Genomic DNA, 26,569 nt, shown 5'->3' with positions numbered 1-26,569 from the left:
GAAAAAAGAAAGGAAAAATAAATGGACAGACAATTGCGTTTTTATTTTATACTTTTTCCAAGGCAGCATCATCGTAATCCTCAGATCTATAATAGTCACACATGTGAAATGTGCGCGTGTAGGAGGATAGTAAGCGGATATCGAATGGAATTTGGCAGTAAAGCCTGGGATGGGCTTGATGAAATCATTCAACCAAAAATGAAATCACAATCTGATCACCAAATAAAGAAAACCCAAAAGTCCGAACAATTAAATGGACATCTAAATAAAGGATCGTTGTTAAACGATGAATCCTTGTTTAAGTTATTTCTTCACAATTCTTCACAATTCTTCACATTCATTTCTTCATTCCATTCTCTCTTTCTCTCTCTCTCTCTCTCTCTCTTTTTTCTTTTTCTTTTCTTTTTCTTTTATTCACTCTCATATAACTTCTTTTTATTTTTATTTTAATTTGTTTTCCCATATACGATAATTACAATTAGCCATTCAAAAACAAAAATCAGAGAATATGAGCGGTAAATGCAAAGTTCTCTATCCCTCTTGCAGACGGAGACACAACACCTCACTAGCATAACATGTATCCTAACATGTACCTCATTCTACGTCTTGCTTCCCTCTTACCTATTCAGACACATCATCACAGAATCAGGCACTCCTGTCAAGTCTTCAGGAGCACTACCTTAAAAAATATCTCCTTGGCGTACTTATCAATAACGAAATCAATCGTCTTCAAAAGAAACCATATGAAACATTACCAGACCTTGGAGGTCCCTTTGATCTCAAAGATGAACATTATGCTACCTCTACAACCCCATTCCTTCGTTACCTCTTTGAGTCCATAGTCGTGCCATTTCCTTTCCTTAGCAGCAGTAGTAGCAGTAAAGGTACTACTCTTTGGCCAAAAATACAACGCTTTATGGAAGAGTGGGCCAAGATCGAAGCCGGTAATGGAGTTGAACGTGAGGAGATGATTCGTCGGAAACGACTCAAGAACAAAGGTGAACGCACCTTAGTACTCATGTACAGCATGGCCATCAAGACGATCGAACAACGTGCCAAGGAGAAAAAGGACATACTAGAACGCCAAGAGCGGATGGAGACCGCCAAGCGAAAAAAGCAAGAGGAACAACAACAGCAGCAGCAAAACATCTCAGATTTTGCTTTCGATTCCTGTAATAGTAACCGGGACAATAAACATCAACGTGATCTTCAGGATGGATCATTGGACTCTTTACGATCCCAATCTCAGTCTCAATCACGATCTCCCTCCCCTTCTGCATTTAGCACCATGATCCATGGTGTTCGGATCAACGTTATTGGAGTGCGGCTTGTAAAAGAAAAGAGGCGTGTCCGTGAGCATGAGCATGTCGTAAGTTTTTTTTTTTAAAAAAAAAAAAAAAAAAAAAAAAAAAAGTCTGTGTGTCTGTCATTATAAAACGCCGAGACAAAAGCCAAAAAAAAAAAAAAAAAAAAAAAAAAAAGAGGTTGGGAGTATCCAGTGGACCTTAAATCAACATGCTCTCTTGTTTTATTTTTAAGACATTTTTTTATTCTCTTCGTGCATCCACCTGGCATGATTGCTTGGTCTTATTTTATTCTCCTTTCATGTGGGATGTCGCCAGTGTTCCTTACCATATATTTCAATTATATTATAAAATATATTATGATAAGGATCACTAGTTGTAACATTAGGATAGGCCATTAATTTTTTTTGTTTTGTTTTTGTTTCAACTTGTTACATAGGAATTCATTATCTCAACCACGTTCGCAGATGGAAAGGAGGCTGTCGTGGCTAGGCGCTACGGGCGCTTCAGGAGACTATATCGTACTGTAAGTTTCATTCGAACACTCTGACCATAATTGTTTCTCCAGCCGTGACATTAATATCTAACAATGTATCATTCACCACCTGTTCTTTGTCACTTTTTTTTTTTTTTTTTTTTTTTTTTTTTCCCGGTCTTATAGTTGAGGCACGATTTCCCACATGAAGAGCTTCCAGTGCCGCCAGCAAAGTATGAAGCCAAATCAAGAGTATCAAGAATGGAAATGACACGGGAAAAGGATAGGATTAGTCTTCGAGGCTATCTTCGTAATCTGGCCAAAGTAAGCCAAGAGATTGCGGATTCAAAGACCTTTGTCGATTTTTTGACACAAGATGCAATTGATTTGACAGAAGAAGAAGCCAAGGATATTCAGACTCGAGTAGCGTTGGACGAGCATCGCATGGCTCAACAATCCAAATTTGATCGTGAAGTGGCAAAGAAAGTGGATGAACTGGATGCACAGCTGAAGGAGATCAAGCTGGATCTCTTGCAACCCGGTGGAGTTTCACGGCTGTTTAGTGCTTTCAAGCATTTTGACAATGTCAATGACTTGCCACCCCTCTATCAAACAGTCTTTGAATGGGGCTGTATGAATTTTGCATCCACATTGTATCACGTCTTTACATCTTCAGACGACGCTACGCTCAATTTTACTCAGCTCAAGCGCACACACATGTTATTGCCTTACAGAACCATGTGGGGGATCTTAAAGGTTTCAAACCCTATGGCGATGATGAAGGGAATCATGGATTTGTTCTTGGCTCAACCGTTTGGTACTCGCAGTCTAATGCAGCGCATCATCTCGGGTAATATTCAAGAAGAAGTTTCAGAGTATAAGAAAGAAATTGATGACCTTGAGACAGCTATTGGGGACCCAGCTCTTTGTGAGAAGATCCGAAGCTATGTGTATGCGCCACGATCGGTCATCAGTCAAATATTTCCAGACGATGGTAAGCCTTTTTCATCCACAGAGCTTTTATATTATTTTACAAGAAGCATTTCTAAAAAAGCTTTATTAAACTTTATTATTATTCTTTTCCTTTTTCTTTTCTTTTCTTTTCTTTTCGTTTTTTTTTTTTTTTTTTTTTTTTTTTTTTTTTTTTTTAAAAAAAAAAACCCCCCTGTGCTATATAGAGCCATACGACATCACGGAGTTAAGTTTGGTCATGGACGTGCTTCGGTCAGACCAGATCCAGCCTGTACTCGAGCCCATGCAGATCAAACGTGTCTGGGATGCGCAGCAAAAGCTAGAGCATGACCGACTTGAAAAAGAGCGTTTGAAACGAGAGCGGCATCAGAGTAAATTTGAAAATGATCGGACAAGCGACTATGCCAGCGAAAGTGACTCTCACAGTAGTGGCTCTTCAAGGAGTAGCATGGAGGAAATGATGCAAAACAGCAGTAGAAACGTAGGCTCAAACGCCAATCAAGGAAAAGGGGTTGAGGAACCTGAACAGAATCTTGTCCAGCAGCTGCAACAACTTTTAGTGGCGCACCTTCGTATTCGTGACAAAGAGCGGCTCATGAGTTTGGTTTTCCAAGGAGTGACGGGTGAAATATTGAAGGAGGCCATTGCAATCTTTTACGAACCTTTAGTCAAGGTCTACAAGGCAGCTAATGTGGCCGATAGTTTGATGGATGTCAAGAATTTTGCAGATGAGCTTATCAAGACTGTTGAACAGGCTGAGCTCAATGATAATAGTATGTTGAAAGCAAAAGAAATTGGCAATGATTCTTTTTACACATTACAACATTTCCAAATGCTAAACATTTTATCTCGATACTATAGATAACCAGAAAAGTGGAAGCGCCGCAGGGCCGACCGCAGCGACACTCTACCTAAACCTCGTCCGTAAGCACCTGCCAACCTTTTATAAATTTGTCCATGCGGTTCACAAGCAAGACGACGGGATTTTCCATGATTTGCTTGGGTGGATCGAAAGTGTCATCACATTCATGCGGACTGGATATGGACATGTTCGTATTGACTACAAGACCGGAGAGGAGCTCCACGTTGGTATTAATTTGGATGCATTTGTGAAGGAGAACGTGAGTGCAGCCCAATGGGATCAAGTTCAAAAGGAGGCGCAGGAGTTGACAGCGTATTTCACTGAGGTCAAGGATCGAAAACGTGAACAAGTTCGTCGTATGGCAGGGCTTGACCGCGCTAGTCAAAGTCAAAGAGGTGGTGGCTACACAAGTAGTAGCGGCAATAGTTCTGCTACAGCAACCCCGCGTCTATCCATGGATGAGGGATACAACGATGCAGCAGAAAGAGAGCGAGAACGGATTACGAAGGAATTGACGGGTATGGGAATGCAACAGGAGGACGTTGATGAGTTCCAGATGATCAATTGGGATAATCACTATCATCACCCTCATCATGGCCAGGATGATAATATTGAAGATGATGATGTTGAAGGAGAGATGGGTTTAAAGATTCCTAAAGTACCAACCATTGATACCTTACTCACACCCTTTGTACAATTGATGGACAAGGTTCTCTTCCAGACAGCACGCGAATAAAATGTAAAATATATTTTTATATTAGGTTCTATAATTTCTTTCTATTTGATATTACTCTAATAATTATGAAGAAAAGGGTGAAACTTTGCCAAAAGTAGAAGAGACCTATTGGGTCAAGTCACGTCTTTCTTCCTGACGTTGGCGTTGATCTTGTCCTCCATTGTTGTTATAGTTGCCATTCGATCCATCATAACCGTTATGGTTGCCATTGGATCCTCCGTTGGAGTTACTAGAGCTACCGTTGGACCCTCTGTTGGGATTGTTATAGCTACCACTGGATCCTCTGTTGGGATTATTCGGTTGGTAGGACCCAGAGGAGCCATTCCCGTTGCTACCGCTGCCAGGCTGCTGATAGTTGTCCTCGTTACAGATCGGATTGGATTCTTCACCAGACCGATTACAGACGTCAGAAGGGGGTGAGTGACGATCAGAGGCCGGTGTGCCTCGCTTGTGCATGGAAACAGAAGACGCGGGTATAATCAACGGTCTGGACACAGGCACAGGGGCTGCATCGATGTGATGATGAACGATGAGAGTAGAAATAGCTAACAGAAGTACAAGCAAGGAAATAATAGAAGTCATGATGCGAGACTAGGGACAGGGGGAGAGAAGAATAGTTTTATTGAACCGAAAGGGTTAAAGGGTGATGAATGACAGGACGAAAAAGAAGAGACAGGGCAGAAAGGCGTTTTTTTTTTTTTTTTTTTTTGCAAGCTGATGGTTAAGTTATAGTTTGGGGGAAAGTGAAGAAAAAAGGAGGGCAGATGATCGATTTATATGACAGGAATGTTGGTGAGGATTTATGCAGTGCTTCTTTTTATTTTATTTTATTTTATTTTTTTTATGCAAAGCGACTGCAACCAATTAATCAATGCCGCTTCTGTAGAGTCAATATTCGGAATGGAAAAAGTATATCCAGCTCTTGAGAGAGATTGAGAGCGAGAAAGAGGATTGTGGGCGTTACTTGTTACGGTGCTCGTCAACAACTCCCAAGACTTCGGCTCTTTCTTTTTTTTATATCTTGTTTATGGCCAATTAAGCAGTAAGAATTTCGATGACCAAAATAAGGGGAAGGGAGAGCGGGAAGGGGAAGGGGAAGGGGTTATTGCAAATCCATCGTGGCAACAGATTGGAAAATTCATGTAAATGAGCAAAGAAATATGGTCCATGCTCATTTAAAGCATCCAAGCCAAATCTGAATCTGATTCTAAAAAAAAAAAAAAAAAAAGACACAAACGCCCTTCTATCTCCTAGATCGTAAAACGGGCAAATATGCCCATTTGGCTTTCATCGACTCATGGGCAGGCCAGATCCAGTTCTTTGAGCTTCCTACGAGAAGGAAACAACTGGCTATTATAGTGCGTAGAAGCAATGCTGGTATTCCAACTTGCTCGATTTGTATACTAAGGATATTAATAAAAAAAATTCAGCAAAAATCAACCAGCAGTAAAAATCAATCAGTAAAAATCAATCAGTAAAAAAAATCAGCATGGTCCATGTATCAAGCCATATCACCACGATGCACTACATTCATCTTTAAATAGCCTCCGCTCTGCGCATTTCCCAGCTTTCATCTTCTCCTACCCAGAGTAAGGATAAACAAACAACCACGTGTCTACCTCCATTGTTTTCTACCTCCTTCGTGATTTTTTTTTTTTTTTTTTTTTTTTTTTTTTGCTAGAGGTGTTTTACCGAGTCAGTCTCCATACTAGTCTAAAAAATGATTTGAAAAGAAAAAAAAAAAAAAAAAAAAAAAACAACGATTGATTGCAGGGTCAGATTGCTAGGATATGGTGTTGTTGGCATTCATAGATATTTGTCACTGGAAGTTCCCACCATACCAACCGCACCAGCTTCCTGGAATCCACTAAAAATACCGGTAGGAAGTGACTTATGCATATTGCATCTCAAATGCGGCCCGAAAAGTTTAAATCCATTACGGCAGCAGTGAGGACTGCAAGGGGGTTGTCGCGTTAGCGTTGCGAAGCGCTCGAGTAAACAATGGTTGGGGAGATCGACTCTCCCTTCACAGATTTGTAAGTGAAAGGATCATAGTTTTCATATGCTCGAGCAATACCGTTCTTTTGCTCATCAAGGCATACGTTCTAGGCTCTGAAGGTCCAATTCAACAGGTGCCTATCCAGGACAAGTCGTACTGAATAATCGCATTGACAAGCAAGTACAGTCAGGTCTACGTATAACAAGTATTTTATCAAAATTAGAGAATCAAAGTATTCAGTCCAATATAGAAATATATTCCACACGCAAGCACAGCAGTGGGGGTTATTAGTTCGAAATTATGGTAAACTATCTGTTTTAGAGAGACAGTTGTATACATGTACATACAGTGGTTTTTACGGTCGAAAACAATGAAATTGGCCGTAAAAATGAATGAAATTGGTCTCCACAAAAGATGTATTTTAAAACGCGAAAATTAAGATCATATATTGGCGCACATGACCTTATCAACCAGAACAAGGCCCAGAGCTCCATCTTCACCAGCTTTCACTTGTCCGGAATAGGAGCTTCGCCAGAGTTCTGGAAGGCTTTACTGGAATGCACCAACCGCAACCACTTGAAGATTTATCACAAATCTCTCAATGTTGCAGCGGACCATTGAGTTTGTCTGGATATTAAGAGCCAGGACGACCAAGATCGACCAGACGGCTGAAGAAGGCATGTGGCCGTAGTGTTTTTAACCAGGGCTATTTTTTTTTTTTTTTTTTTTTTTTTTGCCCATGACTGATGACGGTGTGTGCTATAAATCCATGTTACTACAGTGACCATAAAATTTGTAAAGATATTTTGCTCCCTAAACTTCAGTGTCTTGTTGCATGCTCCAAACGAACCGGATTGAGAAAGCAAACAGGATGAGCATAGCTATCCCCTATAATAAACAACATCCTCGATCCTAGAATTGATTTCCGCTCGTGAGTGCATAATAAAAAATCAAATACGTGATACACTGTGTCTAACTTCTACTTCCACTCAAAACTATCGCTTAGGTGCCAGTGCCTAGCCCATGTCCTTGGATATCACGACATGCTAACATAACCATATTTATGTACAAATAGAGACGCCACCCGCACTAGAATAAGCTCTTCATCTACGTCTTCTTCAATAGACACCTACACTATCTTTACCCCATCTTTGACTCCTATCAGCCTCTTTTGTCAGGAATCACTAACCATAACCCAATTAGTCACTAGCTCGGAAAGAAAAAGAAAAATTGGTGGCGTAACTCTGCACATCCTGCTTAAGGGTATCAGAGGCATTGGAAATTTTTAAAGCTCTTCTAATACGAGCCCTGAGGATTCACTTCCACATTTCACTTTCATTTCCCTTTTCTTTTGCCACTATTTCTTTCGTCCATTAACAAACACTCATTTCCCTCCTCCCGCGCAGTTCACATATACCATGTCGGAGGTTCAACAATCTCCGAAAGATTGGCCTCTTGCTGAGCTAAAAGTGGCCATCAATTTATCGGGTCAACCTAAGGAGCTTTATTTCCCATTATACCCTGGTGACAACACTGTGGGTCACAACGGTCTCATTCCAGCGAATGAAAAACCCAATGACATTAGTCTGAACTTCTATCCCATTATTAAGTCAAGACATTTTCTGATCTGTAAGCAGAGCAGAGAAGCCTACATGCGTCCTAATTGCTACTTCTCAATTTTTATTTTTTATTTTTTATCTTTTATTTTTTATTTTTTATTTTTTTTATTTTTTCGTTATACGAATACTCAGCTTTGACTCTAAAATTTTCATGAAATAACCATAGCATGCACTAAGGATCCCATGATCTTTATCAAAAGTACGGTGGAGCGCGTAAGTGCCGCGCACATGCAGAGTTAGAAAAAGATAGCACATTAGCTACGTAGGCTCACCTACTCCTTTCCTTTTTTCTATTTTTTTTTTTTTTTTTCTTTTTCTTTTTCTTTTTCTTTTATTATATCTCATTAATATTTCTCGCGAAACCTAGCCTGAAGATGCTAATGCTGTGATAATGGGTGAAAACGGACGTGATGGGCTCTCCATGAACAATGTCTATGTATGGGAGTTTTTAGAAAGCCGAGTATGTTGCGAACAGTTAATGAGTTCTCTCGACATTCATTAAAATCAACACTGAGCATTTTCAGAGTGCGTTACGTGGTTTATAACATCTAACTTCCTTGCGGTGCCTTCATCTAACATCACTAGCGAGTCTGCATTGGAAATGGTCTTATAACGCTCAGCTGTACGTATTTGGGTCGAAATCGAAGATATGGATTGCCTCGGGTAAATGTTATATGGTTTTCAACCGCCTCTCTTTATTGCCAAAGCAAATGACTGTATCCCTAGACTAATATCTTTGTTTATTGTTCTCTTTTGCTTTTGTGTTGTGTTATGTTGTATTGTATTGGGTTTCGTATCTTCATTCAGAGTGCTATGGGCCAGACACGTATAGGGAGAGAAATAAGTATGATTCGCAATCAACCCATGGCGTCGACTTCGCAAATTAAAAAAGAAGAACCCGATACATCGATCACAAATTTGGATGGAACTCACCAAGTGCCTATTCAGGATAGACCATTGGCTTCAGACGCTACTGACAGTGTGCCCGATGAATTTGAGCCAATGTCTAAAACACTCACTCTTCCAGAGATAACTCAGGAACTGGAAAGGCCTACAGATGAGATTAGAAATGAATACTATGACCCAGACAGGCTTCCCGCCTCTAATGAAGACGGGAATGTAGATGAAGATGATAATAGCGATAGCGAAGGCGAAGAGGAGCCTTCACATTCGAGAGTACCAAGCCGATTTCTTCCAGATGATATTACCAAAATACGTCGTGAGCCAGTTCCTCCAACCCCCGATCTTCTACCAACGCAACCATACGTCTCTGAAGACCATCAAACTGAGAGGACAGATCATGATGCGCTTACTCAGCTTCTTGAGCCAACTCAAGCGTATTTAGATCCTGATGCTCCGACTCAAATATTGGATCCTGCACTAGACTATAGCGAGGTGCGAATTAAACAAGAGGAAAACACGCAACTTGATACGATGGCGAAACCTCATTTACAACCACATCCAAGAAATGCACCTGTTCACGAGGATGAGACCGCAGACTACCAGCAAGGGAGAGTATGCGAGACACAGTCAACCCATGCCGAGACCCAATCTACTCAATCGCCAAGAAATTCTCCATCTTTAGAGCTAGAACCTGGAACCGCTTCAGGGCCCACACGTCGTATAGTCGAAAGGATTCCAGCAACACCGACCGATGAACAAACCGAAGCGAGACGGGTTAGGCAGGAAGGAATAGAAAATAAGAAATCTAGAGCACAATTAATCGAAGAGGAAGGCAAGGTGCCTCAGACGCCGGAGCACGCACCTGTGTCCCAAGCTTCCACTGCGGAGCTCAATCCTGCATCAGGATCTCGTGCTAATTCATATGATCGATCCTTTGGATCAGGAGGGCATGACGACAACAACAACGACTCTGTTTTCCATATTGCTGCCACTGCAGAGGATGGACAAGAGGGCGACAGAACACGACGATTGAGTTGCGATGAGGACGACCCTATGGCGGCAGAGCTCCAGGAGGGACTACCACGAGCAATCCTGAAAGGTAGTCAGGAGCCTGTGACCACCCCATCATCATCGCCGCCGCTACAAGCCCCAGTGGATAGAGGCTATGGCCCTGAGGGCAGTGGTCATTCACGGCCATCAAGTAGGACTTCACAAAGGACAAAGGAAGGTTCACCAAAACATGGAATCGAAAGCGATTCTGAGAGGGACTCACCTAAGCCATCCAAGCTCATTAGGACCGAGAGCCAAGTAGAAACCACAGAATCAATGGCCGAGAGACCTACAGCATCCACCCAGGTCCGTGCCACACCATCTCGAATGATGAGCAGACGATCGACACTAGATATGGACACTCACAAGGCTAAGGTCATGATCAGTGCTCCAGGACTGACTGACAAGGTATACGAATGGAGAGAGATCCATTCAATTGAATGATTTTCCGGTGACAAACGTCAGAAGAAATTCTAATCCGGTAAACATCTCTGGATTTTTTTTTTTTTTTTTTTTTTTTCCTTCTCAGGATAAGAAAAAGTGGGCGGAGGCCATTGAGAGCCTTGGAGGAGCATACAAGGAGGACTATAAGGAGGCGACGATTCTTGTCTTTGAAGGCAATTCGCGAACATCGAAATTTATGTGTGCTATCGTACGCGGCATCCCGATTGTGACAATGAATTGGCTTGAGGATTCGAAAAATAGTCATGAGTTTAAGCCATGTAAATGCAACCTATTGACTAGAAAGTCTTGCTACTGGCTTTTGACTATCACGTATGTAATGCTCACACATTTTTATTTTTATTTTCTTTGCTTGATCATGCAGCGAAGGACTATATCTTCAAAGACTCTGGAATGGAAGAAAAATTTGGGTTCAATCTAGCGGAGAGTTGTGCACGTGCAAAAGACAATTTGAATCACAGCATTGAATTGTTTCGATTTTACAGTTTTTATATTGTAAAAGGAGGAATTAATAAGGCTCGTGCGGAAGAAGGCCACATCACTCGCGAGGTGGCTGAAAGTACCATACGGCCAATGATTGAAGTATGCGGGGGAAAGGTAAAAAAAAAATGCTCTGTATTATACGCATCTGTTAAGAATAGAGTAATAGAGTAATATCGTCTAATACCACATTGATAATGATAGGTGTTGAGGTCTGAGCCCAAGGTAGTTGATGATAGCATTATTGTGATTGGGCCTGATGTCTTTTGCCAAAATACCCAGGACCTGATCAAGAAAGGATTCAAGGTCGTGAAGAGAGAATTCATTTTGAGCGCGATCCTACACCAAAAACTTGATTTCGAGGCGTAAGTCGGAGAAGTCAGAGCCTATTTTGGAAAACAATCGATGAAATCTGAGATGATGACTGACGATATAAACATACCGCCAACTTCTGTTATTATCTTATAGACATAAGATTGACTCTCGTGCATCACCACCGCCTGATGTGGGTGATGATGTATCAACTGCCGGCGAAGTCGAAGATGACGGAGGTAATGTAGCTAGTGATGAGTCAGGCTCCTCTGCCTTATCTCGATCACAACCACAGTCCAGAAAAGGCAAAACTTCATCCAGATCCGCCAGAGCTCCAAAGCCTGTCTCGCGTTCTGTTAGCTCCATCTCTGCAATAGAGGGGACTCTATCTGGAAAAGGATCATTCGACAGTTTATCACCAGTCGTTGCTTCCCCTTCTGTTGAAACGGGGGAACCTTCAACTTCATCGCCAAAATCAGCTCATGACGGTCGGCGACCTACAGCCACTCAGAGGCGGGTGCGAGGCCTAGCGCATGAAGGAAGCGGATCGAATTCAGAATCAACTGAAACGGCACCATCGACTACTACGACCAAGGTCACGAGGGTAGTCCGTGCAACCAAAAAAAGTGTAAGAACTGTGGCAACAACGTCAAAGGCGACAGTCAATACTGTTGAGAGTGGAGTTGATGTCTCTGATGTGGAGCATAAAGCTGAGCCAAAAAAGAGGGCCTCACAGCGTAAGCCCTCCAAAAAAGGGTCCAAAGTGACTACGGTGACAGATACAGAGGAGAGCGATGCTGTGACCACGCAAGTGGCATCATCATCAAAAGTGACAAGCGCGAAAAGTCAAGGCAAGAAAATAGCGAATCGAAAGAAGTAGGTCGGCTTGGGATTTTATTATGACGCCGATCTTTCTTTTTCTACATATAGTTTACTTGCTTTTTTTTTTTTTTTTTTTTTTCTATCCATCGTTTGCACATATCTTTGTATTACCACCTCTCGCCCTTTCCCACGCAGATAATAAAAAATTACACTATTCATCAGGCTCGTCAATCTAGAGAATGGAAGCTTGGGCATGTCTAATATCACTTGCATCTTATAGGAATTGTTATTGAACCTTTGTTTTGCACTTTTCAAAAAAATAAAAATAAAATAAACTTAAATAAAACGAGCAATGTACAAGAAAGATAGTCTTTTGACGCATCCACCATCCCCTCTTGTCGTTCTCATGTTTCTCATCCTCTCCTCTCCGCGATAAGCTTTGTATTATATGTAGGGTATTGGAGTGTATGTATGGAAAAAATATTTTTTTCGTGTCTTTAAAGTCGATCTGAAAAGTATTCCTAGTCTGGTGATTGAGTTCGGCCCTTGTCGCTCCAGCGAACTCGACTTTCATGACGCCTCCTTAATCACTTTCCTTTTTTGGCAGTATCACACATGGGTATTATCAGTAGTGATCCCTGCTTTGGTTGAGCTCGGCTTCTCAAGGCTCTGGCCCAACAGCCCATACGGTCATCAAAAAAGAAGGTCACCACTGTAGGTCAGTGTAACTTTTTGGACGTGACATCCAACTACAATCCAATGACAATAACAGTTATAGACACATCAATATATTTATACGGTTGCAGTGCTTCCTGTCTATTGACCTTTTATTAGAGAAAGCCCACATCGCGTCAACGATACCAATTATTTATTACATTTTATATTTATCTGAGTGTGATGGTGATGACTCCAAAGCGTTCTATAAATGTAACAAACGTAACAAATGCAACCGAAAATTGCCTCATGAGTTAGTAAAAAAAAAAAAAAATTGACAACTTTTTTTTATTTTATTTTTATTTTTATTTTTATTTCTTACCCTAAGCATGATAGAAATCCGTCTCTCCTTGGGAATGATCTTACCCTTGAATGCATGGTCCTGTGGGTCGATTGGGATGCCATGTTTGTAGTGATATCGAACCTGGCCCCGCTGGAAATAAAAACACCGTTTAGGTAAAAGGACTCTGAAAGTTTTGTGATGTGGGTCGGATTCATGGATCAACTCCATCACAGCATCTGAACCCAAACAGAGTCCAGCAACGACTTCTCCAGAAGCATCTAAGTGATCCACATGGGGTTTGATCCCACCCTTTTCAGACTCGAGCTCCAAGATGTGTGGCGAGACCCAATGCCAGTGTAGAGGAAAGAACTCGCGTTTGATAGATTGCATAATTTCAAGAGGGGTCGTTCTCTCGGGACGAGCCATCGCTGAAGTTGATGTTGATGAGAGTGCATCTTCACCTGGGCCTGCGCCTCCACTACTACCCCATTCTGAGGCCGAGCATTCACGGTATCGAGTAATGACGCCATCGAAATGTCCATCCTCATATCGAATCTGTTTGCCAAGAGCGCGCTTCAATTTCCTGACGGCGGCATCGACAAGCATATCATGTTCTGTTGAAGAAAGATAATCAGGTACAAGGATGAAGTCCTGCAAGATCTGACTTCGTTCTTTAGGATCTTTGATTCGAGAGAGATCAAAGTGTGTTGCAGCAAGATGATCAGGGGTGCAAAGTTTCTGATAATTCAAAATATCTGTTGATAGTGATGGGGATGGAGAAGACGGAGGTATTTGGGAAGATAGAATGGATGGCTGAGTAGAAAACTGCCTTGAATGATGGTGATAGCATGGCATTGCTATCGTGTGGATCTTTGAAAACTGGTTGATACTTGGTTTATTGCCGCGAAGGAAAAAGGGGAATGAGTTGGAATTAGCAACATGATTCATTCTAGTAAATGACGCTCCCTCATTCAAAGATGACAGTGGTGTTGGTGCTCTGTTGCTGAGCCTTGAGAAAACTCGTATTCCCAAGGTATAGATCCTTGACATTTTTTTTTTTTTTTTTTTTTCTAGTTTTGTTCCATTGATTGTAATGAAAGTGGGCATTTCATTTGTTGTATGAAAGTGTAGGGGGGAAAATCACGTGACAGGCGCGCGTCAAACGATCACTTCACATGCCACAATAGTAAAACAATTACGCCAAAGCAAAAGGGCATTATTGTTGTACGACCATTGTAACAAGAATCTACCTTATCGATTAGCACGCAAACATTTGAAGTGGATAAAATGATGTTGATGTCAGAAAGAGGGGAGGAGGAGGGGCAATGGACGGTTTATTAAATAAAAATCACACATCTCGCTCATGTTCTGTATTACACGTTTAGAAATACAAGGATATACGAGCGAAGGGTGGGAGAAGGAAGACATTGGTGACTTTTGTGAAATAGAAATGAGGCTAGACCTAGACTCAAACAAATGGTCCTTTTGACATAAATGGCAATGATATATGCATGCACTGTTAAAAAAAAAAAAAAAAAAAAAAAAAAAAAAAGAAAAGAAAAGGAGGAAAAGTGCGAAGCGAACTAAAGAGCTTACGGTTTTTTTGTTGTTTTGGAATTGACAGGGTGCTACAATGTTTATATTAGCAGGCATGATTGCCTCATCTTCCAGTGCTATTTCCAGATTATTTTCCGCAATTAATGGCGATTCTGACTGTAATTATGAATTGTTTAAGTGCCACGCTACGCCACACTACATCATACCGCGCTTTTTTGATCGGCTCCATAATTTAATTAGAGTCTCGGTTCAAAATGATCGAAGCACACTAAGAAGGGACGACTTAATATGGTGTCCATAGATGTCAGAAGTCATTGTTGTTGTGATATTCCGTTATTCATTGTCCCCTGAGTGATGATGGATGTTTAAAATAAGCTCAGCATCTTGCTGTATCCAAACATGTCTTTTGACGCAAAAAGTCATCCACGATAATGCGATGTTGCTTTGAATCTCCCCCTTTCAGGGGTTATGAAACTGAGACATTTTAAATGAAAATGACCTCAGTCAGCAGGCAAGTGTTACAATCTCGAGTATTTAATGTTTTTTTATAATTTTTCATTTAAATCATCATTCTCTCATTCCCATTCTCATTCAGTTACATTTTCAGCAGGATCTGTCTCAAAAATGGCCAACAATAATTCAACTGCATCTAATAACAGCGGAGATGTCTTTGTCTATCTTGACATTGAGATTGGTGATCAAGAATACAAGGCTACTTCATGGGATCTGTATGTTTTTTATGATGTTTGGCTCTTGTCCATATTAATGTTATATCATACGTGTATTAATATTCTATGTCCCATCTGTGCCTTTCTCTTCATTTTTTTTTTTTTTTTCAAACTACGTTAAAAAACATACAAATCAAAATAAATAAAGCTATCGCCGTGGACAGGCCTTCTTTGCCACACATGGCTCCCTATACGGCTACGCTGGAATGACTTTGGAAGAACTTGGATTTGAAGATAAACAAAACCTTCAAGAGATTTATGATTCTAACCCAGTATTGACTCAAGGCGGCTCCATTACCTTGAACGAACCTGCACCTTTACCCGGTGGTCGTTTGATCATCAAATTGGATCATGAAGGCTGTCCTAAGACTACTCAGAACTTCCTCAATTTTGTGGAATCAACCTACACAAACAAGGTCCATGAGGCTACATATGTCCACACTCGATTCTTCCGTCTCATCAAGGACCATATCATCCAGGGAGGTGATTTCACCAAGAATGATGGCAGCGGTGGCTTTTCAAGTTTCCCTTCGGTCGAAAACCCAAAACCTTTTGCAGATGAACGCCATGGTCTTCGAAAAGGAGTCTTCAAGAAGGCAGGTGTCTTGGCCATGGCGAACCGAGGCAAGAATTCAAATGGGTCACAATTCTTTTTGACAATTGGAGAAGGACCTAGATGGATAAAGGCTTTGGAAGGAAATTATGTGGCATTTGGAGAAGTTGTAGAAGATGTAACGACTGAGGCTGCAGCAGGGACAACTCAAGGCAATGACTATGGTAGTAGCGGCGCCAATGGCAGTACCAGAAAAAGCAGCATAGGTGGAACAGGCGTCGATGGATTTGCATTGCTGGACAAATTGAACAAGATCCCAACCGATAATGAGGAGCGACCTATCCAGGCTATAACCATTATTGGATGTGGACGTCTGGAGTTATAACTGCAGCAGCAATGACAGCAACAGCATCAACAACAACATAAAAAAGAGTACATTCCAACCAAATCACAAACATATTCACACATTTGCATAGTTTGTTTGTCTTTCCCAAATATACCATGTTTCGCTTCGATGTTAATAAAATATATTTGAACAACATTTGTTCATATAATTCCCCATCAAGTGTTGCCAATAGACAATTCGACCTCAATAATTGCATCGTCATTTACATTGTTATTGGCTAGTATGAATGGTTCATAATTCTCATGAACAATTAAGAAATGAGAAAGCTTATTGCGGTTATTTAATTTTATTATTGTTGTTACAATTTCAAGTGAATGTTTGTCTGTACTACTAATTAAATGCAACTCAAGGTTTTTTTTTTTTTTTTTTTTTTTTTTTTAGAACTGACACAAAGTGGAAATAACCTCTCCTGACTGGAATTCTGCCTCCGCCCTCAGCTCCGTCAATCCAAAATACATCCTCAATGTGAAAATAACAGGCGTTCCAGGTGCAGCACCAGGCATATGGGGCAATGGGATCGTAAAGTCACACAGCTTTTGGACTCCAGGCGAATCCACAAACTCTGGTTGATCCTCTCCATTGTAGACATACAATGGTGATGACAATGGCTCTGGGTACTTGTGAGTGATGTATTTTTTACTAATACATTCATCCACACCAATCGACTGACCTGGGCGAACAAAAACCGAGAATCCGTCTCGGACACGATACTTGCCATCCTGCATATATTTTTTCTCTACAGGATCGCCTGCCTTGTAAGGGCGTGTGGTGTCGACACCATACCAACGACGGGCCACACGAGCCTGGACGGGCTGGTGGGTCAATCCATGGTAGACCGCACCACGAACCACAGCCAGATCTGGACGTGGAGGGTAACGAATCAAGGGTACACGATTCTCAAACTCTTGCTGAACACGCTTATGCAAGTATGGCGAAGAACCAAAACCACCGACCAAGAAGATGGCAGAGCACTGCTGTGATTGGTTTAGTTGTCCATCAATCAGACCCAGGACCTGATTCACAACGGGGTCAAAGACCAACTCTCGCATCTCCTGTGCTGAAATCGCCAACAGACCATCCTCGAGTCTCATTTCCAAATCCACCAAGTTGGCAACAGATGCTGGCATCGAAATGAACGCATCGTCATCACCATCAAATTGGGGCTTATGCATGAACACAAACTCTTCCATAATCTGAGCCCATGCCTTGGGTTGTAGGTCGTACCGCTGCAACTTTTGACGGACCAACATTGAGAAGTTTTCATCCAAGAACCCTGATCCACAGCTGGCACCTGATCCACGGGTGACCTCCACTAAGCGACGCGATCCCGTACTATAATCAACCTGAAAGACAATCAAATCAACCGTACCACCTAATATGAAAAAAAAAAAAAAAAAAAAAAAAATGGAAGATGCATGCAGAAAAAGAGGGTTTGAGTTTGATGAAATCAATGAAATCAATTATACAAGTTTACATGTGCAACATTTGTACATACAAGAAACAAAGTAAACAAAGCTTCTGTGTATGTGTACAAGTGTATATGTTTTGTGTATGTGAAAAAAAAAAAAAAAATTACCTCCAGCATCGCAAATCATGAATCGGTCTCCATGACGCAAATTGAACTGCTCACATTTCTTTTCACAATACATGGCTGCAGCTTCGGGTTCCGATACCAAGAGCAGACGGTGAGCTGGATCGCTGGGTTGAATCAATCCTGCCTGAATAGCTGTTTGACGCATCACACCCTTGGCAGCGTCTGTCCACATGGCAGGGACTGTAAGACAGTATTGAATATGGGACTGGTCAAAGACCACGCCTCCAGCTGTGTTCTTGAAGATTTCACCGATGGCATGAGTGTGGAGTGCTCGCAAATAATCGCTGATGGCGTTCTGAGGGTTGATAGTCCTGGGTAAAGGTGGCAGATAAGGTGCCAAATCATTATCAAGGAACAACTTGAACTTTTGAAGGAGATCCAGGTTGCGACTAGCAGGCGTCAACATGGCTGCCTTGGCTGCATAACCCCATGAATGCATCTTGTCATTCTCTTTACTGTATGCACTCACAGTCGGTACTTTTCCGTACAAGTTAGCCTGCTGAGGCCTAGTGTTAAGAACAAATAAGCGAAAAAAACAACTAATCAGTCTAGGCTCATCAGCTAAGTCGATATACTCCGAAAAAAAAAAAAAAAAAAAAAAGAGAGAGAGGGGCAAATAAATGTCAAATAGATGCCCACACAGCCCAAAACTAAACACACACACTGCACACACAACACACATTCAGTGCACACACACACCAATGCTTGAAATTCAGGAGCAAGGGCTGAGTCAACAACAAGAATACCGCCCACGCTCTTGGTCAAATAGAAGGAAAAAGAAGGCCAATGAACAATCATCATTTCGCTGACAGATTAATAATGACAAATTACCATGTAGTCATCTCAATAACATCTCCATTCGATTTGAATGCATATGCCACTCCCGAGAATGTTGTTCCTATTATTAAGTGTTATATATTAGACACAGGTCCTTTTTTTTTTTTTTTTTTGATAACGTGTGAATTCTTTGGACGTTTAAGACTTACCAAAATCAATAGCGACCAGAAGAGGATATTCACCACCCAAAGTGGGAGCAGGAGGTCGGATCTGTGTCTGGGTAGGAACAGCAGGATGTTGTTGTTGTTGTTGCTGTTGTGGTGGTGATTGCTGTTGTTGGGCAGCAGTAGCACTGCCGCTGCTGTTCCTGTTGTAAGAGAGAGGCTGAATTGAGACCGTGGCAGGGACTCCAACAGGTGATTGCTGATGCTGTTGTTGCTGATGCTGTTGGTACGGCGGTTGTTGATACTGTTGGTGTTGTGGGTCCTGATACTGTTGGTATTGCTGCTGCTGCTGGTAATACTGTTGCTGCTGGCCACCATATTGGTCATATGGCTGCTGTTGTTGCTGGTATTGCTGATGATATTGTTGGCCGCCATAGGGATCTTGTTGCTGATAATATCCCTGTTGGTTCTGTGGAGGTTGTTGTGCGTAGCCACTATAGGCGTTTACATTGGTAGCAGAAGGCGAATATCCACCACCTCCGTTTTGCTTCTGAAGGGCTGCATGGTACAGCTGACGCTGTTGAGCGATATGAGGAGGAACGTCGCCGTTGGCAGCCATTTATTGTGGAAATCTAAGAGAGAGAGAGAGCTATTTGTGTATGCGTGTTTGAAAAGAAAGAAAAGAAAAGAAAAGAAAAAAAAAAAAAAAGAGAAAGAGAGAGAGAGAAAAAGAGAGATGTGTGATGGCCCTGTAAAAGAAAGAAAGAAAGAAAGAAAGAAAGAAGAAAAAAAAAGAGCAAAGCGGGTAAATGAATGATTGAGAGCAGTTGAGATTCAAAACAGAAAGAGAAGAAAGAAAAGAAAAAGAGAAAATGAGAGGAGTGAGGATCCTTTTCCTTTTTCTTCGGCCTGGTTAAAGTTTCTGTTATTTTTACCTTATTCCTTTCTGCGCGTTCGATGGAGGAAGGGAGGAAGGGAAACGAGAAGGATTAAAGGGTGGTTTAACAGCGAAAAATAAACGAGTGTGAGAAAGAAAGAAAGGGAGAAAAAGATTGGAGGGTAAAGAAAAAAAAAGAACGAGCAACTTTCTTCATGCTCTTATTTTTTTTTATTTTTTTTATTTGTACTCCTGGCAGAGAGAATGGGTCAGAATCATGAATGCACAACTGTGCGCTTTTGGGGTTATTTTTAGCCACACAGGCTGTGGCGGTGCTGTTTGACTGCCCAAATAATCAAAATGACGGAGCGATTAATAAACAAGGAAAATATATGCTAAGCAAATATATATATTTATATTATATGACATGATATGGTTACAGAAAGTAATAAGAAATGAAAGAAAAAACAAATGCCATAATCTAATGTTCAAAGTCAACTTGTTGGTCAGATTATTCAAAACGGATCTTGGTGGGCTGTTTGACCTCACCACCAAGGTCCTTGAAGTGGTCGCCATAAACTGAATGAGCCTTCTTTTTGACCGTACCACCAAACTTGCGGAGTTCATCTGGGATCTTGACGCCTGCGTCGTTGAGTACATTGATCAGAGCTCCGCTAAGACCCTTTTCATTTAGTGTGAAAAATGTGTGTGCTACACCTGTCTGTCCACCACGTCCAGTACGTCCAATGCGATGGACATAGTCTTCTATTGTCAATGGGAAAGTCACGTTGATAACATGTGTGATGCCAGCGATATCAATACCACGAGCTGCAACATCCGTGGCAACTAGCAGAGGAATCGATCCATTCTTAAAGGCCTCCAGGGCAGCGGAGCGGGTATGTTGGTTCTTGTCTCCGTGAATGCCACCCACTTTATACCCGGCTCTTTGTAATGCTTGCTCGATGCGATCAGCCTCCTTCTTGTAAAGGGCAAAGATCAAAATGCGGTTCTTACGAGTCTTGTGATACTCCTTCAATAGCTCGAGGAGTCGACGCTCCTTGTTGCGGGGATCATCCAAGACCTCCACTATTTGAGTAACATTTGAGGAAGCACCCAAGTCAGGAGATCCGATCGTGACCTTGATAGGGTGATCCAAAAAGTCATGAGCTAGCTTTCTGACCGATTCAGGCCAGGTAGCACTGAACATGGCCGTCTGACGGTCCTTGCGGGTCTTACGCAAGATGGAACGAATAGCCTCCTCAAACCCAGTGTCCAACATACGATCTGCTTCGTCCAAAACCAAGTATGAAACAGCGTCGATATTGCAGCTTCCATCCTCCAACAAATCCAAGAGACGTCCAGGAGTAGCGACAATGATGTGAACACCTTGGCGAATAGCACGACGTTGATCATCCTTAGAAACACCTCCATAGATACACACACTCTTGATACCTGAGGCTTTTCCAGCAGCAACGCATTGTTCCTGGGTCTGCATCGCCAACTCACGGGTAGGAGAAATAACGAGGACAGTGGGAGCCTTGGGCTTGATGTTGAAATCTTTTTGTCCACGGATGTGCATCAATGCTGGCAGAGTAAATGCAAGAGTTTTTCCGGAACTATGTACCAATGACACACAAACATAAAGAATAGGATGTCAATAAGATCAATAAGCTCAATAAGAGTTTCATCTTGCACAAAAAGCTATCAAAATAGGAGAATATCTCTTTGTAGCTTTCAAAGTGGAAAAAGAAAAAAAGAAAAAAAAATAGATTCTTACCCAGTTTCAGCAATACCAATAACATCTCGGCCAGAAAGGATGATGGGCCAGCAGGCAGCTTGAATTGGGCTGGGTGATTTAAATGCCTTCGTGACTTCCAACATCTCTGGTTTGAAACCAGCCTCGTCAAACTTGAGAACAGGTAAAAACTCTTGGTCGCCAGAGACCTCAATAATGTTCTCCTTGTAAAACTCACGAGCCTGTTCTTTGGTTGTCTTGTTAGTTGTAGGGTTATAGAAGGCCTTGATGAGCCCGCTGGCAGTAGGCTCGATTCCAGAGATGACAGTTGCTTTCAGGGGCGAGGCCACATCTACTTCAATAGCTTTGAGCTTCTTAATGACCGGTTCATCTGCAGAGTCCTCATCCTTGGATACTCCTTCCTCCTCATCTGAAGCCTTGCGTTTCTTCTCCTTCTTCTCCTTCTTCTCTTTCTTTTCTTTCTTATCCTTTTTCTCCTTCTTGTTCTTCTTTTCCTTTTTGTTCACAACTGTTGTAGAATCGTCATCAATATCCATTGCGATGGACTTTTCCTTCTTGCTCTTCTTACTCGCCTTAAGAGCTTCCTCAGCAACTGTTGATGGCATTGTAGGATGGGTTTGTGCAAGGAAGAGAGGAGGAACAGGAAGGGAAGGGAAGGGAAGGGAAGGGAAGGGGAATGGAAGGAGGGAAGTGAAGGTGTGAGTACAAAAAAAAAAAAAAAACTGTTTACATGTACATTTCCCCTTTATTGTTTATTCGTACATACTATGTACGTGTGACATGTAACAGTCACCAATTCTAACGTGACTACATTTCCATGCGTTTCGGTAATATTTCCACATTATTAAACAATATTGCATGTATTCATTTCAAGGAGTCCACACAATTCATTCTTTTTTTCTTCAAGTTTCCATTCCATTTCTTGTTATTCTTTACTTTGCTTCAGTTCACTTTACTCTTTTCTCCCCACTCAAACAATATCTTACGTGGTATTACCCATTGACCTTTATTGTCTTTCTTTCTTTCTTGTTTTCTTTCTTGTTTTCTTTCCTTTCCTTTTTTTTTTTTTTTTGAGGACGCATCACAATGGAAAGTGACGATAGCAACAAACCAAACTATTACGAGCTTCTTTGCTTGGACCCATCAGCTACAAAGGAAGATGTCAAGAAAGCCTACCGAAAACAAGCTCTTCTCTTTCATCCAGATAAGATGAAGCCTCATATGAAAGAAGAAGCTTCACAACACTTTCAACTTATCAGTGAAGCTTATGAAGTCCTGTCAGATGGTAAAGACGCCTTTTATTTTGCCTTTTTGTCCAACATACCACAACAATACCACCACGCGGTTATTTTCTAAATTAATCACTTATTTTATGCACTGACCCTTCCTCGTGTGTGAATGCATGCGTATTTTTTGTAACAATAAAACAATAGATAAAAAGCGTGAATTGTATGACCGCTTTGGACATGAAGGAGTCAAAGCTGGAGGTGATCCTAACCCACCACCCCAAGCCGACTTTGACTTCTTCCAGCATGGACCACATCAAGGATTTGGTTTCGGATCACCATTCTTTTCATCTTTTGGAATGCCTGCTCACTTTCAAGGTAGTTTCCTTATCCTTCCTCCTTTTTTCTTCTTTTTGTTAATATTTTATATGCTTGTTGTACTCATAATATTGATTTATTATTATCATTAAACTTTTAGACCCGTTTGAAGGCCATCATCAACGACACATGAGGAATTTCCATGAACAATTTGATTCTATGTTTAGTGGATTTGGAGGCTTCCCCATGTTTGGTCATGACTTTGGACATCATATGAATCATCATGAAAATCTTCGTCAACAACACCGCAATGCTTTCAACTCACAACAATCAACGAGGCCAACCTTATTTTCAACATCCCCATTTGCAAGCCAATCGCAAACTCAATGGTCAGGCCAAGGGACAAGTACAAATCCATTCATGGATATGGGCATGGGCATGGGCATGGGTATGGATGGCGGCAGTACTATGTTCTCTTCCTCTTCATCGTCATTCGGTGGCGGACCCAGGACATCCACTAAGACGACTATTGTGAACGGCCAACGAACTACTATAACTGAAGTTACGGATGCTCAAGGCGTGACCACAGTAACCAAGGAGAATCCTGATGGGACGCGAGAAACTTTTGTAAATGGTGTACCAACAGCTATTGAAGGGGGGACGAATCCAGAGATGAGAACACTGCCAAGGAATGACCAGCAACCAATTGTCATTGATGATGATGATAGATATGGGTATAATCACGGCAGCAACAGTAATGGAGGCGGTGGTTCAGGACATCGTTCAGGAATGTCTAATAGCGGTGGCGAATACGGACGTCATTCAACCTCCGCATTCAATGCATCAACAACGAAGACTTATCAGCCTAATTCTAGTAACCATGATGGTCGTCGTACGGCGGCAACAGCAGCAGCAACGGCACCTACAGAGCCTATTGTGCTTGATACTGATGATGATGAAGACATGTATGAGGAGCTTTCAAGGCAACATCCACGCCGTAACTCTGTTCATATCACCTCTGACCCTGATGAGGATCCCAATATGTATCATCCTCGAATGGGGCGTGGACGAAGTAAGTACATTGGAGCACTAAAAGAGGTTTTTCCCTGTTGTTGTTGTTGTTGTTGTAGATGAATGCTGATGGATAGATCATGATGAAGAAGAATGTGCGTTGAATTCAGTATGTATACTAACGATAACGACTATGTAATTTTATCGCCTGTCATAGAACTCGGTGGAACAAATTCTTCATCTCGACGGTACACCCGCAACTGAATTAAGGGACATGCATACTTCAAATCCTCTCCTTAACAATCTACGCTCTTGATTAATCACTTGCTACTACTTCTCATACGCATATACATCATGTCGCAAATAACAATAAAGCTCATTTTGAATAAAAGAAGAAGACAAAGAGGCAGAAGCAGAGTGACAATGGAAATTTTATTATGATCATTATAATCAGTATAAGGCTGTCTTTCATTATTAAGAAACATGTAATTGCGAGTGCTTTTTTTTTTTTTTTTTTTTTTTTTTTATACAGAAATGAAGGAAAGTCAAAGCAAAATGCACAGGAACAGATTGATGAACAAAAGGCATATTAATAATAATAAATGATTTAAATTGGGTGCTGCTTCCAGGGGTCTTTGTTAATAACCTGACGCTGATGCGTCTTGATATGTTGGGCTAATGAAATGAATTGAGAAAAGGTCATTAATGATCTATGGTATCATGGATGTTGACATAGACGCTGTTATAACTAGAGTTTTTTTTTTTAAAAAAAAAAAAAAAAAAAAAAAAACTTACAAAGATTATCAGAGCGTGAGAACCGTTTACCGCAGCCAGCAGTCTGACAAGCGAATGGTCGTTCAAGTGTATGGGTTTTGATATGTCGCTTCAAATGTTCTAAACGCTTGAACCGCTTCAGACATCCAGGGACAGAACAACAATGATTCTTGGCAGACGAGGTCGTTCCTCTTGTACGAACACCCATACCCATACCCCCCTTCATACTCATACTCGAATTTCCGAGCCCTCCATGAAGAGGCCGGTGTAACATGGAGGAAGAAGATGCCATCGAAGATATCCTATGATGGAAAGGAGAGGATGGACCATGACCATCCATAGGGCGATAGTTGTGATAATGGTGTGAATCTTGCGGATGTTGGTGTTGTTGATGGTACTGGTATTGGTATTGGTGAGGTGGTTGTTGAGAGTGTGGGTAACTGTGATGATGAGGTGGGCCTGTTTGCCCAAGTGAAGGTAGTGTTTGGCAATGTGAGACTGGATAAGATGATGGTGACGATGTGGCCATGGGATGCCCAGATGGATGGTGGTGTCTAGAATGATAGGATGACTCCATTGAGGAAGCATCCATGTAGCCTTCGTTAAGAGCACCATCAGCAGCTGAGTGATGCTCATCAATATCTTCTTTCACAGGTACATTTTCCGAGTAGTTGTCTGCATGGTATCCGTTAGACTTGACGTCTATAGTGCTATCTCCGTTGTTGCTGCTGTTTTCGCTATAGTTACTGGGCCTTGGTAACGAGGCGAACGAAGAGCTAGAGGGAGAAGGAAGATCTCCATTTGGCACATCTTTGCTCCCTTTGGAAGGCGTATCGACATGGGACATGACAGGAGAACTCTGTCTTGAACCCCGAGCCCCATTAGCTGGTAAAATTGCACTTGAGCCCGTGCTAGGAATTACAGCGCTGGCAGACGAAGCAGAATGTTGCGGTACGTCTCTGCTCGGCATAAAATGGGACGAAATGGAAGTTGGGAAATCCATAGACCCCTCGTAGCTTCCATCACTCGTATCCATGGCTTCCACTGCAGGAAGTCGTGAAGACAATGTTGGAGACTCACCATTGGGATTTGGGTTGGCACTCTCGTGACCTGTAAGACCATTATGACGGGATGGTTGCTGGTACTGATGCTGCTCTTGTTGCTGGTGATAATGATGGTGCTCATGTTCCCGTCCGTGTTCACTTGGGCTCATTCCAGTATATCGATTTTGAATAGATAAAAGAGTTGGAGAACTGGGTCCAGCAGATGATTTCATGGTGGTAGAGTATGCAGCGGCAGTGTCAATGGTTTTGTTAATGTTTTCTGGACTTGGATATCGCTGGTAAGAGCTTTGTCCGTTCATAGGTATAGAATAAGATTGTTGTCCATATCCACGTTCGCTATTGCCTTCATATGTCCGATCAGACTTTCCCTCTTCACCTTCTCCTCCTCCTTCTTCTCCTCCACTACTACTACGTTGAAACTGTTGCGCCGGCATATCCTCTGAATGACTCATCGCACTTTTAAGGTCAAGTTTAATGGTGTCAAACTTGGGCACAATATTGCTCAGGTCATCTGACGAAGGTGAGTCCAAAGGATGCATACCGGAGGAGGTAGAAGAAGGATTGTGGCGAGGAAAAGGACCGAATGGCAAGGGTAAGGGTGACGCAACAGCAGGCAATGATGTTGTTGGCATTGATGACTTGCACTTGTAATCTGCAATATCGGACGAGGAGCAGTATGAATTTCTGGCAGATTGACTAGTATAGTTTGGTCCTGAAGATACTTGACCTATTTGTTCGGATTCAAAAAGATGATAAAAAACAGGTAAAATT

At 41.8% G+C, this 26,569-nt stretch overlaps 10 protein-coding genes across 10 annotated transcripts; 5 read left to right on the top strand and 5 right to left on the bottom strand.

The window, feature by feature from the left end:
- Positions 1-313: 313 nt before the first annotated feature.
- On the top strand, positions 314-4,352 carry BCR41DRAFT_352243 (hypothetical protein; the record flags this gene model as incomplete). Its single annotated transcript, XM_022023927.1, has 6 exons — positions 314-515; positions 630-1,369; positions 1,744-1,830; positions 1,966-2,773; positions 2,958-3,524; positions 3,613-4,352. Exons 1-6 carry the CDS (start codon positions 509-511, stop codon positions 4,347-4,349), a joined length of 2,946 nt encoding a protein of 981 aa, XP_021882158.1. The 5' UTR covers positions 314-508.
- A 20-nt stretch (positions 4,353-4,372) lies between these two features.
- Positions 4,373-5,050, bottom strand: BCR41DRAFT_352241 (hypothetical protein). Its single transcript, XM_022023926.1, has one exon. The coding sequence runs from the start codon at positions 4,929-4,931 to the stop codon at positions 4,455-4,457; it is 477 nt and encodes a 158-aa protein (XP_021882157.1). The 5' UTR covers positions 4,932-5,050; the 3' UTR covers positions 4,373-4,454.
- Positions 5,051-7,676: 2,626 nt separating this feature from the next.
- Positions 7,677-10,812, top strand: BCR41DRAFT_46053 (hypothetical protein). Its single transcript, XM_022030861.1, has 7 exons — positions 7,677-7,977; positions 8,134-8,180; positions 8,335-8,427; positions 8,553-8,630; positions 8,775-10,328; positions 10,450-10,642; positions 10,752-10,812. Coding segments are annotated over exons 1-7 (2,178 nt in total). The 5' UTR covers positions 7,677-7,766; the 3' UTR covers positions 10,754-10,812.
- On the top strand, positions 10,688-12,123 carry BCR41DRAFT_46056 (hypothetical protein). Its single transcript, XM_022030862.1, has 3 exons — positions 10,688-10,979; positions 11,067-11,227; positions 11,331-12,123. The coding sequence occupies exons 1-3, from the start codon at positions 10,776-10,778 to the stop codon at positions 12,052-12,054; spliced, it is 1,089 nt and encodes a 362-aa protein (XP_021882155.1). The 5' UTR covers positions 10,688-10,775; the 3' UTR covers positions 12,055-12,123.
- Positions 12,124-12,808: 685 nt separating this feature from the next.
- Positions 12,809-14,063, bottom strand: BCR41DRAFT_421594 (hypothetical protein). The gene is made up of 2 exons (XM_022030052.1): positions 13,033-14,063; positions 12,809-12,915 (listed from the first exon to the last, which is right to left on the bottom strand). The coding sequence occupies exons 1-2, from the start codon at positions 14,041-14,043 to the stop codon at positions 12,868-12,870; spliced, it is 1,059 nt and encodes a 352-aa protein (XP_021882154.1). The 5' UTR covers positions 14,044-14,063; the 3' UTR covers positions 12,809-12,867.
- A 1,026-nt stretch (positions 14,064-15,089) lies between these two features.
- Positions 15,090-16,394, top strand: BCR41DRAFT_386011 (cyclophilin-like domain-containing protein). Its single transcript, XM_022027744.1, has 2 exons — positions 15,090-15,278; positions 15,427-16,394. Exons 1-2 carry the CDS (start codon positions 15,175-15,177, stop codon positions 16,214-16,216), a joined length of 894 nt encoding a protein of 297 aa, XP_021882153.1. The 5' UTR covers positions 15,090-15,174; the 3' UTR covers positions 16,217-16,394.
- Positions 16,395-16,609: 215 nt separating this feature from the next.
- BCR41DRAFT_352236 (hypothetical protein) lies at positions 16,610-19,477 on the bottom strand. Its single transcript, XM_022023925.1, has 4 exons — positions 18,818-19,477; positions 18,663-18,729; positions 17,814-18,337; positions 16,610-17,609 (listed from the first exon to the last, which is right to left on the bottom strand). Exons 1-4 carry the CDS (start codon positions 19,389-19,391, stop codon positions 16,615-16,617), a joined length of 2,160 nt encoding a protein of 719 aa, XP_021882152.1. The 5' UTR covers positions 19,392-19,477; the 3' UTR covers positions 16,610-16,614.
- Positions 19,478-20,160: 683 nt separating this feature from the next.
- On the bottom strand, positions 20,161-21,941 carry BCR41DRAFT_377562 (P-loop containing nucleoside triphosphate hydrolase protein; the record flags this gene model as incomplete). The annotated part of the gene is made up of 2 exons (XM_022027112.1): positions 20,161-21,265; positions 21,427-21,941. The coding sequence occupies 2 exons, from the start codon at positions 21,939-21,941 to the stop codon at positions 20,161-20,163; spliced, it is 1,620 nt and encodes a 539-aa protein (XP_021882151.1).
- Positions 21,942-22,482: 541 nt separating this feature from the next.
- BCR41DRAFT_421590 (hypothetical protein) lies at positions 22,483-24,358 on the top strand. The gene is made up of 4 exons (XM_022030051.1): positions 22,483-22,690; positions 22,839-23,009; positions 23,110-24,021; positions 24,178-24,358. Exons 1-4 carry the CDS (start codon positions 22,492-22,494, stop codon positions 24,222-24,224), a joined length of 1,329 nt encoding a protein of 442 aa, XP_021882150.1. The 5' UTR covers positions 22,483-22,491; the 3' UTR covers positions 24,225-24,358.
- A 251-nt stretch (positions 24,359-24,609) lies between these two features.
- Positions 24,610-24,933, bottom strand: BCR41DRAFT_278976 (hypothetical protein; the record flags this gene model as incomplete). The annotated part of the gene is made up of 2 exons (XM_022020207.1): positions 24,610-24,635; positions 24,756-24,933. Coding segments are annotated over 2 exons (204 nt in total), but the record flags the coding sequence as incomplete, so codon positions are not given.
- Positions 24,934-26,569: the final 1,636 nt, after the last annotated feature.

Source organism: Lobosporangium transversale (genome assembly GCF_002105155.1).
Source record: "Lobosporangium transversale strain NRRL 3116 chromosome Unknown BCR41scaffold_15, whole genome shotgun sequence".
Classification (NCBI taxonomy): Eukaryota; Fungi; Mortierellomycota; class Mortierellomycetes; order Mortierellales; family Mortierellaceae; genus Lobosporangium; species Lobosporangium transversale.
The sequence above is the reverse complement of the archived record's forward strand: the minus strand, read 5'-3'. Positions and strand labels throughout refer to the sequence as shown.

Bases quoted from the DNA above. Each gene is read 5' to 3' on its own strand.
- BCR41DRAFT_352241 (XM_022023926.1), bottom strand. From the start codon at position 4,931: ATGACTTCTATTATTTCCTTGCTTGTACTTCTGTTAGCTATTTCTACT.
- BCR41DRAFT_46053 (XM_022030861.1), top strand. From the start codon at position 7,767: ATGTCGGAGGTTCAACAATCTCCGAAAGATTGGCCTCTTGCTGAGCTA. The intron at 8,181-8,334 runs GTAAGTGCCGCG...CGCGAAACCTAG, and splicing joins TCAAAAGTACGGTGGAGCGC to CCTGAAGATGCTAATGCTGT. The intron at 8,428-8,552 runs GTATGTTGCGAA...TAACATCACTAG, and splicing joins GGGAGTTTTTAGAAAGCCGA to CGAGTCTGCATTGGAAATGG.
- BCR41DRAFT_46056 (XM_022030862.1), top strand. From the start codon at position 10,776: ATGGAAGAAAAATTTGGGTTCAATCTAGCGGAGAGTTGTGCACGTGCA. The intron at 10,980-11,066 runs GTAAAAAAAAAA...TGATAATGATAG, and splicing joins TTGAAGTATGCGGGGGAAAG to GTGTTGAGGTCTGAGCCCAA. The intron at 11,228-11,330 runs GTAAGTCGGAGA...ATTATCTTATAG, and splicing joins CAAAAACTTGATTTCGAGGC to ACATAAGATTGACTCTCGTG.
- BCR41DRAFT_421594 (XM_022030052.1), bottom strand. From the start codon at position 14,043: ATGTCAAGGATCTATACCTTGGGAATACGAGTTTTCTCAAGGCTCAGC. The intron at 12,916-13,032 runs GTAAGAAATAAA...TTACATTTATAG, and splicing joins GGATTTCTATCATGCTTAGG to AACGCTTTGGAGTCATCACC.
- BCR41DRAFT_386011 (XM_022027744.1), top strand. From the start codon at position 15,175: ATGGCCAACAATAATTCAACTGCATCTAATAACAGCGGAGATGTCTTT. The intron at 15,279-15,426 runs GTATGTTTTTTA...AAATAAATAAAG, and splicing joins AAGGCTACTTCATGGGATCT to CTATCGCCGTGGACAGGCCT.
- BCR41DRAFT_352236 (XM_022023925.1), bottom strand. From the start codon at position 19,391: ATGGCTGCCAACGGCGACGTTCCTCCTCATATCGCTCAACAGCGTCAG. The intron at 18,730-18,817 runs GTAAGTCTTAAA...ACTTAATAATAG, and splicing joins TCTGGTCGCTATTGATTTTG to GAACAACATTCTCGGGAGTG. The intron at 17,610-17,813 runs GTAATTTTTTTT...TTTTCATATTAG, and splicing joins CATGATTTGCGATGCTGGAG to GTGGTACGGTTGATTTGATT.
- BCR41DRAFT_421590 (XM_022030051.1), top strand. From the start codon at position 22,492: ATGGAAAGTGACGATAGCAACAAACCAAACTATTACGAGCTTCTTTGC. The intron at 22,691-22,838 runs GTAAAGACGCCT...ATAAAACAATAG, and splicing joins TTATGAAGTCCTGTCAGATG to ATAAAAAGCGTGAATTGTAT. The intron at 23,010-23,109 runs GTAGTTTCCTTA...TTAAACTTTTAG, and splicing joins AATGCCTGCTCACTTTCAAG to ACCCGTTTGAAGGCCATCAT.